At 44.7% G+C, this 12,070-nt stretch overlaps 1 protein-coding gene across 1 annotated transcript; it reads left to right on the forward strand.

The window, feature by feature from the left end:
* The first annotated feature begins 955 nt into the window (after window positions 1-955).
* LOC115193452 (mucin-2-like) lies at window positions 956-10,154 on the forward strand. The gene is made up of 7 exons (XM_029752140.1): window positions 956-2,229; window positions 2,495-2,619; window positions 3,107-4,603; window positions 4,730-5,686; window positions 6,653-6,940; window positions 6,983-7,893; window positions 8,020-10,154. Exons 1-7 carry the CDS (start codon window positions 1,201-1,203, stop codon window positions 9,498-9,500), a joined length of 6,288 nt encoding a protein of 2,095 aa, XP_029608000.1. The 5' UTR covers window positions 956-1,200; the 3' UTR covers window positions 9,501-10,154.
* The last annotated feature ends 1,916 nt before the right edge of the window (window positions 10,155-12,070 follow it).

The raw sequence follows: 12,070 nt of genomic DNA on the forward strand, positions 1-12,070 counted from the left end.
AATTGAGTGCAACGCTATATTAGGAAGGTGTTCCTAATGATTTGTACAGTCAGTGTATCTACTGAGTGACATTCACCTGATCTAAAAGCACTTTCTCAACACTTGTTTTGTATAGGGGGGGGGGGGGGGGTGAGGGCAGTTAGGGGTTACATATTACAATACCCCAAAATTATAAAAACGTTGGCTATGAAATGTGTTAACAAATGTGAATCACTGTGTATCCTTAACCAACATACATCTATCAAGTGACATTGAGTTAATGTAGTGCTTATTTTAGTGATGATACACTATTTTAAAATAAAAAAAGGTCTTTGCTGAGACATTGTTCAGTCAAATTTTATATTTACTAATCTCTCTCTGTAGAGGTTTTCATGTCTGATCAAGAGAGTAAATATCATATTCTGATATCATATTCACTGAAATACATCATTGATTTCTATGAGCAACCTACCGTATACTGTGAGGTGTAAATAAATGCTGTATCACTGGAACACATCCAGGCCAACCCTTTTCAGCCAGCCTGTCTCCGCCAAGCCAAGCAGACCCATGTGTTTTCCTCATGTAGACATTTGTAAAACGTTGTGAGATTAAAGGGCAACTCCACCCATTTTCAACCTAATTTTCACTGGTTTGGTGCTGGAGATGATGAATATGAGGTTGAAAAGTGTTTGAAATGCCCTTTAAAAGTGCTGCTTGACTGAGAAATGGGAGCAGTTATGTCTAGGCTTAGGGTCATTCTTACTTGACTATTTTACAGTAGCTTTACAATCTCTTATATACAGTAATATACAGTTCAATTACAACGCAAGCACATTCAGCCAAACCAGAATCTGCAACCCCTTTCTATAATATAAAAAAAATCATCAAAACAACGAAAGCTATGGATAAAACAGTCTGATCACCTGACAATGTATTGAAATCATATTACTTTTAATTTTGAGGTGTCTTTCTAGATTGCTGAAGTGAAATTATCTCCTATGCGTCAATGATGTCTGCGACAAAACGATGAGGGAGAGAAAGAGACGGAGAGAGAGAGAGAACACAGGTGAGGACGCGCGCGTTGGCAGACAGTCAAGCCTACAGCTGATTCTATACATTTTCAGCACTATGGACAGTTCCATTCTGCAGCGCGAGCAGACAGAGCGGGTATAAAAGGTTGCTTAGCCTGCACACCAGCACAGCTTAGTATACTGAGGCAATATGAGCCACAGAATGGACTATCATTCGGGTTCTCCGCATAGGGGAGCTCAAGCTGAGTATTGCTGCTATCAACCCAAACTGACCGGATCCCCCTCTGCATCCAGGACCGTTGGCTTTGAGTCGACTATCGCAGATATGAACAGAGGATATGCGACGACGCTGACGAGTGAATTCGGATCATTTCCGAGATCATCGGAGAGCCTTTTCGATTTATCAAACCCATTTACCGGGGTGTTGACGAAAATGAATGAGAAAGAACTGCTCCATGGGCTGAACGACCGTTTCGCAGGATTCATAGAGAAGGTGCGTCATTTGGAGCATCAAAATGAATTGTTTGAGAGGGAAATCGAGGAAATCAAACTAAAGGCACAGTCCCCTGCGTCTCTGGCCCAGGAGCACCAGCTGGAACTTATGGACCTGAGGAACCTAGTTCATGACATCACCCTTCAGAAGCGTCAGATCGAGATAGAGCATCAGAACCTGGAGGAAGATTTCCTCACCTTGAGAGACAAGTACGAGCAGGAGGCACGTGACCGCTCGGATGCAGAAAACGGCATCCTTGTGCTGAAAAAGGACGCCAACGATGCATACCTCGCCAAACTTCAGTTGGACAAGAAAGAGCAGTCTCTGGTGGACGAGATCCACTTCTTGAAGAAGAACCATGAGGACGAGGTATCGGAGATGGTGGCCCAGATCCAAGAGGCTCAAGTAACGGTCAAGGCGCATGACTTTGGCAAACCTGACATCACCGCAGCTCTCCGGGACATCCGTGCACAGTTAGAAGGTCACGCCGCCTCCGACTTTCAGCAGGCCGAGGAGGGCTTCCGTGTCCAGTTCGCAAAGTTAACCAAAGCGGCAGAGAGCAACAGAGAGGCGTTGAAGGCGACCCAGCAGGAGATCCAGGAGAATAGAAGGCACCTGCAGGGGAAAACAATTGAACTGGACTGTGGGAAAGGAATGAGAGAGGCCCTGGAAAAACAACTACAAGACCTGGAGGAGCGTCACTATGCGGAAATGATTCATTACCAGGTAGACTGTGGTTTATTTTGTACCTCTAACAATTGTAAGTAAACATACACATTTTTATGATTCATATTTGCATTCAGGGCTATGTTGTAGGTGTAGGCCACAAATATAGGCCCCATGTGAACTGTATCATTATTGGAATATAATTTCCTCATATAGGCCTATAGGGGTAGAACACTATTTCTCCCCTTCATTTCTCCTTGTTGTCATACCAACCAAAGTGGCTGGTTGACAGTATTATTGACACTACTTGTGCTTTTCTGTCCAGGACACTATCAGGCAGCTGGAGAATGAGGTGACCAATGCTAAACTAGACATGTCTGGCTACCTGAGAGAGTACCAGGACCTGCTGAATGTCAAAATGGCTTTGGATGTGGAGATTCTCTCTTACAGGTAAGGGACATCAACTCCATCTCTCCCATATATAAAATCATTGACTGAGGAAAATACCATATAGTTTATAGTGTGTTCCTGGATCTATTTCTGAGGATAAATGAGGTGTGGACATTTTATTCTAGCCCAGCGCTAACACATCTGATTCAACTTAGTGCTATGTTAGAACAAAACTGTGCAAAAGTGTCATGGCGATGTTGAGAGATTACAACAAAACACAGTCCATAGTGAACAAGTGAAACAGTAGACATTTTATTGAAATAGTTTGATTTCATGTTTAACATCAAATGAACATAGACCATATCACAACACAGAATGACACTATAATCATGATATGGATATTCAGACATAACCACACACACTGTTCTCACGAGCTGACATGGATGTGCACAGCGGTGATCAGTCTGGCATTTACGAGGCTAACTCATTGGGACATATCCATATTATAGTCATGACGGTAATAACACGTCTCTCTGCCTCCCTATAGGAAACTCCTGGAGGGTGAGGAGTCCCGTCTGTACACCATCTCTGACACCCACATCTCCATGCCCTGCATCTACCGCCAGTCCCCCGTCTACACCCTGCCTTACCTGGCCCGGCAGGAAGGGCCCACACGCAGGTCTGAGCCCCAGTACAAGTTTGTTGAGGAGATCATCACTGAGACCACCAGAGACATGGAGATGTCCGAGATAGAGGAGACAGGCTACGAGGAGACGGACGGGGGAGAGGGAGACGAATTGAGACAGAAGCAGGGAGAAGAGACTGACAAAGCTGAGAAGAGGAGTGGGGGAGAGGTGGATGAGGAAAAAGAGAAAGATAGAGGTAAAGTGGATGTTGAAGTGGACGCCCCGGAGGAAAAGGGTGAACAGGAGGAAGAGTCTAAGAGACAGCAGATGGTAACATCAGCAGAGGTCGAGGTAAATGGAGATGGAGTTAGCCCAAGCGAGGGAGAAAATGGAGAGGAGGAAGATGATGAAAGAGAGGAGGAAAAGGGGGGTGAGCCAGATGCAATCAAAAAGACAGAGGACATTGACAGAGGTGAAAATACACAAAGTGAAGTCAAATCAGCTGAGGCCACCAGTGAGGGGGAGAAGGAAAAACTAGACACAACAGAGAAGCTAGACAGCGAGATAAAGGAGACATTAGAAAAAGATGACACCCCAAAACATGGCAAATCCCAACCAGAGGTTCCCATGAATGGTGACATCTCAACAGAACCCAAAACTTCAGAGTCAGAAAGTTCAGTAAAAGGTGAACCACAGGTCCCCACAGAGGACATCTCCAAAGAACCCAAAAAGGTGTCAGAGGAGAGAAAAAAACAAAGCCCTTTAAAAGAGAAGAAGGAGGTAGATCTGAAAGAGGAGAGTGCCCCAACAGATCAACAACAAGATAGCCCAAAAGAAAGTCCCATCAAAGAGAGAATAAAGGTAGATCTGACAGAGCAGAGTGCCCCAACACTGGAGCAGAAACCTGATCAGAAAGAGCACAGAGAGTCAGAGCAACCTCAAGAGGCAGAGAGTGCTGTGACAATACAAGAAGAGGATCTCCCTGAGCCCACAGAGAAGGACATGGAATCCCCTGATATCACTGCAGAGCTGAAGAGCAGTTCAACCAAGGAGACAGTGGAGCAGGTGAAGTCACCTGATGATTCTGGTGTAAAAACAACACAAGATGAGAAAACAGTTGGAGATAAAATGCCAGACAGAATTCTCAGCACAACAAGTGAGTGTAAAGAAGAGCCTGTGCAAAAGACTCCTAAAAAGGAGGTGGGTCCGACAGAGCCAGAAGTGAGCAGCAAGGAACATAGTGTAAAAGGTGTTGTGCAGAATGAACATAATGGCAGTGAAAAGGTCACAAAAGATGTCTCAATGGGTGAGGAAAAAGGGAAAGAATCTGAGACATCCTCTAAATCAGACCCCAATGTGACTCCTAAAGAAGAAACAACCCTGTATCCAGAGCCAACTGTCACCCATAAAGAAGAGACATCCCCTAAACCAGAACCCACTGTCACCGCTAAAGAAGAAACATCCCCACAACCGGATCAATCTGTCACCCCTAATGAGGAGATATCCCCACATCAGGAGCCAACCGTAACCCTTAAAGAAGAGACATCCCCTAAACCGGACCCTAATGTTACCCTTAAAGACGAAACATCCCCTAAACCGTACCACACTGTTGCCCATAAAGAGGACACATCCCCTAAACCAGAACAAGCATTCACCCCTGAAGATGAAACAACCACAAAACCAGACCAAACTGTCACCGCTAAAGAGGAGACATCCCCACAACAGGAGCCAACCGTCATCCCTAAAGAAGAGACATCCCCTAATCCGGACAAACCTGTCACCCCTAAAGAAGAAACTTTCCAAAAACCAGAACTAACAGTCAGCCCTAAAGAAGAAACTTTCCCAAAACCAGAACTACCAGTCACCACTAAAGCAGAAACTTCCCCAAAACCAGAACCAGCAGTCACCACTAAAGAAGAAACTTCCCCAAAACCAGATCTAGCAGTCACCTCTAAAGAAGAAACTTTCTCAAAACTAGAACTAGCAGTCACCCCTAAAGAAGAAACTTCCCCAAAACCAGAACCAGCAGTCACCCCTAAAGTAGAAACTTCCCCAAAACTAGAACTAGCAGCCACCCTTAAAGTAGAATCTTCCCCAAATCCAGAACTAGCAATCACCACTAAAGAAGAAACTTCCCCAAAACCAGAACAAGCAGTCAGCCCTAAAGAAGAAACTTCCCCAAAATCAGATCCAGCAGTCACCAATAAAGCAGAAATTTCCCAAAAACCAGACCCCACTGTCACTGCTAAAGAAGAAACAACCCCGCAAACAGAGCCAACTGTCAATCCTAAAGAGGAGACATCCCCTAAAAAGTACCCCACTGGCAACCCTAAAGTGGAGACATCCTCGCAAAAGGAGCCAACCATCACCCCTAAAGAGGAGACATCCCCTAAACCTTACCCCACTGTAACCCCTAAAGAAGAAAAATCCCCTAAACTGTTCCCCAATGTTGCCCCTAAAGAGGAGACATCCCCTAAAGCAGAGTTAGCAGTCACCGCTAAATTAGAAACTTACCCAAAACCAGATCAAGCAGTCACCCGTGAAGAACAAACTTCCCCAAAACCAGAACTAGCAGTCACCCCTAAAGAAGAAACTTCCCCAAAACCAGAACTAGCAGTCAGCCCTAAAGAACAAACTTTCCCAAAACCAGAACTAGCAGTCACTACTAGAGAAGAAACGTCGCCAAAACCAGAACCAGCAGTCACTCCTAAAGTAGAAACTTCCCCAAAACCAGAAACAGTAGTCATCCCAAAAGTAGAAACTTCCCCAAAACCAGATGTACCAGTCACCCCTATAGAAGAAACTTCCCCAAAACCATTCTTAACCCCCACCCCTAAAGAAGAAACTTCCCCAAAACCAGAAACAGTAGTCATCCCAAAAGTAGAAACTTCCCCAAAACCAGAGCCAACTGTCACTCCTAAAGAGGAGACATCCCCTAAACCGTACCCCACGGTCAACCCTAAAGAGGAGACATCCCCACAACAGGAGCCAACCGTCACCACTAAAGAGGAGACATCCCCTAAACCAGACCTCACTGTCACCCTTAAAGAAGAAACTTTCTCAAAACCAGAACCAGCAGTCACCCCTAAAGAAAAAACGTACCAAAAAACAGAACTAGCAGTCACCCCTAAAGAAGAAACTTCCCCAAACCCAGAACAAGCAGTCACCCCTAAAGTAGAAACTTCCCCAAAACTAGAACTAGCAGTCACCCCTAAAGTAGAATCTTCCACAAAACCAGAACCAGCAGTCACCCCTAAAGAAGAAACAACCAAGCAACCAGAGCCAACTGTCAATCCTAAAGAGGAGACATTACCGCAAAAGGAACCAACCGCTACCCCTAAAGAGGAGACATCCCCTAAACAGTACCCCACTGTAACCTCTAAAGAAGAAACATCCCCTAAACCATTCCCCACTGTCGCCCCTAAAGAGGAGACATCCCCAAAACCAGAACCAGCAGTCACCGCTAAATTAGAAACTTCCCCAAAACCAGATCAAGCAGTCACCCCTGAAGAACAAACTTCCCCAAAACCAGAACTAGCAGTCACCCCTAAAGAAGAAACTTCCCCAAAACCAGAACTAGCAGTCAGCCCTAAAGAACAAACTTTCCCAAAACCAGAACTAGCAGTCACTACTAGAGAAGAAACGTCGCCAAAACCAGTACCAGCAGTCACTCCTAAAGTAGAAACTTCCCCAAAACCAGAAACAGTAGTCATCCCAAAAGTAGAAACTTCCCCAAAACCAGATGTACCAGTCACCCCTATAGAAGAAACTTCCCCAAAACCATTCTTAACCCCCACCCCTAAAGAAGAAACTTCCCCAAAACCAGAAACAGTAGTCATCCCAAAAGTAGAAACTTCCCCAAAACCAGAGCCAACTGTCACTCCTAAAGAGGAGACATCCCCTAAACCGTACCCCACGGTCATCCCTAAAGAGGAGACATCCCCACAACAGGAGCCAACCGTCACCACTAAAGAGGAGACATCCCCTAAACCAGACCTCACTGTCACCCTTAAAGAAGAAACTTTCTCAAAACCAGAACCAGCAGTCACCCCTAAAGAAAAAACATACCAAAAAACAGAACTAGCAGTCACCCCTAAAGAAGAAACTTCCCCAAACCCAGAACAAGCAGTCACCCCTAAAGTAGAAACTTCCCCAAAACTAGAACTAGCAGTCACCCCTAAAGTAGAATCTTCCACAAAACCAGAACCAGCAGTCACCCCTAAAGAAGAAACAACCAAGCAACCAGAGCCAACTGTCAATCCTAAAGAGGAGTCATTACCGCAAAAGGAACCAACCGCTACCCCTAAAGAGGAGACATCCCCTAAACAGTACCCCACTGTAACCTCTAAAGAAGAAACATCCCCTAAACCATTCCCCACTGTCGCCCCTAAAGAGGAGACATCCCCAAAACCAGAACCAGCAGTCACCGCTAAATTAGAAACTTCCCCAAAACCAGAACTAGCAGTCAGCCCTAAAGAACAAACTTCCCCAAAACCAGAACTAGCAGTCACCCCTAAAGAAGAAACTTCCCCAAAACCAGAACTAGCAGTCAGCCCTAAAGAACAAACTTTCCCAAAACCAGAACTAGCAGTCACTACTAGAGAAGAAACGTCGCCAAAACCAGTACCAGCAGTCACTCCTAAAGTAGAAACTTCCCCAAAACCAGAAACAGTAGTCATCCCAAAAGTAGAAACTTCCCCAAAACCAGATGTACCAGTCACCCCTATAGAAGAAACTTCCCCAAAACCATTCTTAACCCCCACCCCTAAAGAAGAAACTTCCCCAAAACCAGAAACAGTAGTCATCCCAAAAGTAGAAACTTCCCCAAAACCAGATGTACCAGTCACCCCTATAGAAGAAACTTCCCCAAAACCATTCTTAACCCCCACCCCTAAAGAAGAAACTTCCCCAAAACCAGAAACAGTAGTCATCCCAAAAGTAGAAACTTCCCCAAAACCAGAGCCAACTGTCACTCCTAAAGAGGAGACATCCCCTAAACCGTACCCCACGGTCATCCCTAAAGAGGAGACATCCCCACAACAGGAGCCAACCGTCACCACTAAAGAGGAGACATCCCCTAAACCAGACCTCACTGTCACCCTTAAAGAAGAAACTTTCTCAAAACCAGAACCAGCAGTCACCCCTAAAGAAAAAACGTACCAAAAAACAGAACTAGCAGTCACCCCTAAAGAAGAAACTTCCCCAAACCCAGAACAAGCAGTCACCCCTAAAGTAGAAACTTCCCCAAAACTAGAACTAGCAGTCACCCCTAAAGTAGAATCTTCCACAAAACCAGAACCAGCAGTCACCCCTAAAGAAGAAACAACCAAGCAACCAGAGCCAACTGTCAATCCTAAAGAGGAGACATTACCGCAAAAGGAACCAACCGCTACCCCTAAAGAGGAGACATCCCCTAAACAGTACCCCACTGTAACCTCTAAAGAAGAAACATCCCCTAAACCATTCCCCACTGTCGCCCCTAAAGAGGAGACATCCCCAAAACCAGAACCAGCAGTCACCGCTAAATTAGAAACTTCCCCAAAACCAGATCTAGCAGTCACCCCTGAAGAAGAAACTTCCCCAAAACCAGAACTAGCAGTCACCCCTAAAGAAGAAACTTCCCCAAAACCAGAACTAGCAGTCACCCCTAAAGTAGAAACGTCCCCAAAACTAGTACCAGCAGTCACCCCTAAAGTAGAAACTTCTCCAAAACCAGAACCAGCAGTCAACCCTAAAGAGGAAATATCCCGTAAACCAGACTCAACCCTCACCCCAGAATCAACGACCACCCCTAAACCATGCTCAACCCTCACCCCAGAATCAACGACCACCTCTAAACCATACTCAACCCTCACCCCAGAATCAACGACCACCCCTAAACCAGACTCAACCTTCACCCCAGAATCAATGACCACCCCTAAACCAGACTCAACCCTCACCCCAAAATCAACGACCACCCCTATGGAAAAGAGTGAAACGACGGGCAGTGGTGACAAAGCTAAGACAATCACACCACCAGAGAAACAGATTCCTGCAGTTGCAGAGAGCAAGGACTCCCACAGGGAGGTGCCAGAAAGCAACACAACTCAGGAGAAACCAGAGGAAAGTATGGACAAAGAGCCTGAGAAGGTTAGAGATCCCAAAGATGGAACCCCAAAGACAGAGAGCGTGAAGACCAAGGCCTCTGAGTTAAAACCTGAACATGTTGAGATATCTATTACAAAGACATCACCAGTGAAAGAAGAGGATGTATCAGCCGTGGGTTTGAAAGATCAGACAGTTGATGAGAAGATAACGGAACAAGAGCAATTTTAAATAGACGAGAACTGCTTTACAGGTGGTGATGGAGAGAGCAAAGATGACAAAACTGCGAACAGGACAAGCTGCTGAGCCAATCGCAGAGAAGCAAGCTAAACCTAAAACTTGGGACTTAACCTATTTTTTGAATGACTAGATTTAGAGGTCAGTAGAGGTTTTCTGTAAAACTGCATGGTTAGTGCAAGCCTTTAAAGCAATATGAGAACTGCTCCGCCTTAAAATATGTCCCCCTCCCACATTCTGAAATTGTATTTATGTCTCCCCCAGTTTTATCATATCATTTTATCATGGAATGTGTTACAAACCGAGGCATAGGTGTGCTTTTGGACCATGTGGATGCCACCGAGTGGTCGGGTAGGCTGTTTGGAGTGTTCATCCGACTGGATATTTTTATTTATTTACAATAATAATAACGTCCCCCCCACTTCCAAAATCAAAGTTGCGCCCCAGATTATGAGGCACAATTAATGAACTCCTGCAAGAGAGATGTACTGTCATATTGAATGTAACAAATCAAAAGCTCTATTTTGCTCTATCTATTTACTTCTGACCAATGGATGAAAATGTACATAGGGATGATAATGAGAACGGTTGATAATGTGATTTGATCATGCCTGAATGTGCTGAGCAATAAATGCTATTTGAAGAGCACTTCTGTTTCCAGCTATTCTTACAAACTGTGCTGTATTTCACCTGATAAGATGGTATCACATATAGAATTTGTCAGAGTTTCTCCCCTATGCAGAAGCAAGGTGAATTCCAACAGCACTAGGTTGAATTCAAAATAAATCTCCCCTTCACCCGCATCCTATTTCCCCAAAGCATGCCAGAGACTCATGGTTGAGCCCTTTATATTGAACAAAAATATAAATGCAACATATTGAGTTACAGTTCATATAAGGAAATCAATCAATTGAAATAAATGTATTAGGCCCTAATCTATGGATTTCACATGACTGGGAATACAGATATGCATCTGTTGGTCGCTACACCGGCTCCAACGCTCATCGGGTGGGGCAGGGCTCGCAAACTATTACAGACTACGAAGGGAAGCACAGCCGAGAGCTGCCCAGTCACACGAGCCTACCAGATGAGCTAAATAACTTCTATGCTCGCTTAGAGACAAGTTACACTGAAACATGCATGAGAGAATCAGTTGTTCCTGACGACTGTATGATCACGCTCTCCGCAGCCGATGTGAGTAAGACCTTTAAACAGGTCAACATTAACAAGGCCGCGCTGACCAACTGGCAAGTGTCTGCACTGACATTTTCAACCTATCCCTATCTGAGTCTGTATTACCAACATGTTTCAAGTAGACCACCATAGTTCCTGTCCCCACGAACACTATTGTAACCTGCCTAAATGATTACCGACCCTTGGCACTCACGTCTGTAGCCATGAAATACTTTGAAAGGTTGGTCATGGCTAACATCAACATCATTATCCCAGAAACCCTAGATCCAGTCCAATTTGCATACCACACCAACAGATCCACAGATGATGCAATCTCTGTTGCACTCTACACTGCCCTTTCACGCCTGGACAAAAGAAACACCTACAGTGAGAACGCTATCCATTGACTACAGCTCAGCATTCAACACCATAATGCCTTCAAAGCTGATCACTAAGCTAAGGACCCTGGGACTGAACGCCTCCCTCTGCAACTGGATCCTGGACTTCCTGAAGGGTAAGGGTAGCTTCAAGTTCCTTGGCTTCCACATCACCAACAAACTAATGTAACAGATGTATATCGTACTCTCCTTGCGTTGTGTTTTCTCCTAATAAATCACATCAGCCAGTGGTCCCAGTTGAGCATCATTTATTCCTGTTGTTAAATGAGAAACAGCACGGTAGTTGTGCAGGGCTTAATGATACTGATGGCTGTCGATGGCAAAAGCCCTTGCATCACATTTTCATACTGGGCCACAAAATACAAAAATACAATACAAAATATAACATGTGTAAATACCTGTTGTTAAATGAGAAACAGCACGGAAGTTGTGCAGGGCTTAATGATACTGATGGCTGTCGATGGCAAAAGCTGTAGCATGAAGACAACTGTGTTAGCAGTGGGCTTATGTGACCATTACAACGGTGTATGCTAGTTAACACTTATCTACAGCAATCATATGCCAAAGCACATTCCATAAAGCCCCTCAATCCCTAACAGGTACCATATACCCACACATGTATAAATCAGTAACGTACAGCAAACTTGTACACATTGTAAAATATAAAATATAAAACAGTATTCAGAACGTGACCTACCCCTTGCATCACATTTTCATACTGGGAAGACCTGACGTTCGCGATCTCCCTCTATCTGCAAGCGGGGCCAATCACAACACACCTTATTGTCATCAGTTGAACCAACCAATACGAATGCTTGAACATTAAGTACACATTGCTTTAGAGGCAAGTGGAAACATAACCAACCCTGTTACATTCTCCCCTGCTGAATTACACTTGCACACTATAAAGAAACAAAATGAGGTATGCAATACCTTGCAATACATATGTCACCAAATATTCCAGTGCAAAGACTATTCTCCAAAGAGAATTAG

Source organism: Salmo trutta, chromosome 5, assembly GCF_901001165.1.
Source record: "Salmo trutta chromosome 5, fSalTru1.1, whole genome shotgun sequence".
Taxonomy (NCBI): Eukaryota; Metazoa; Chordata; class Actinopteri; order Salmoniformes; family Salmonidae; genus Salmo; species Salmo trutta.

Bases quoted from the DNA above. Each gene is read 5' to 3' on its own strand.
- LOC115193452 (XM_029752140.1), top strand. From the start codon at position 1,201: ATGAGCCACAGAATGGACTATCATTCGGGTTCTCCGCATAGGGGAGCT. The intron at 2,620-3,106 runs GTAAGGGACATC...GCCTCCCTATAG, and splicing joins GTGGAGATTCTCTCTTACAG to GAAACTCCTGGAGGGTGAGG. The intron at 6,941-6,982 runs CCCTATAGAAGA...CTTAACCCCCAC, and splicing joins AAACCAGATGTACCAGTCAC to CCCTAAAGAAGAAACTTCCC.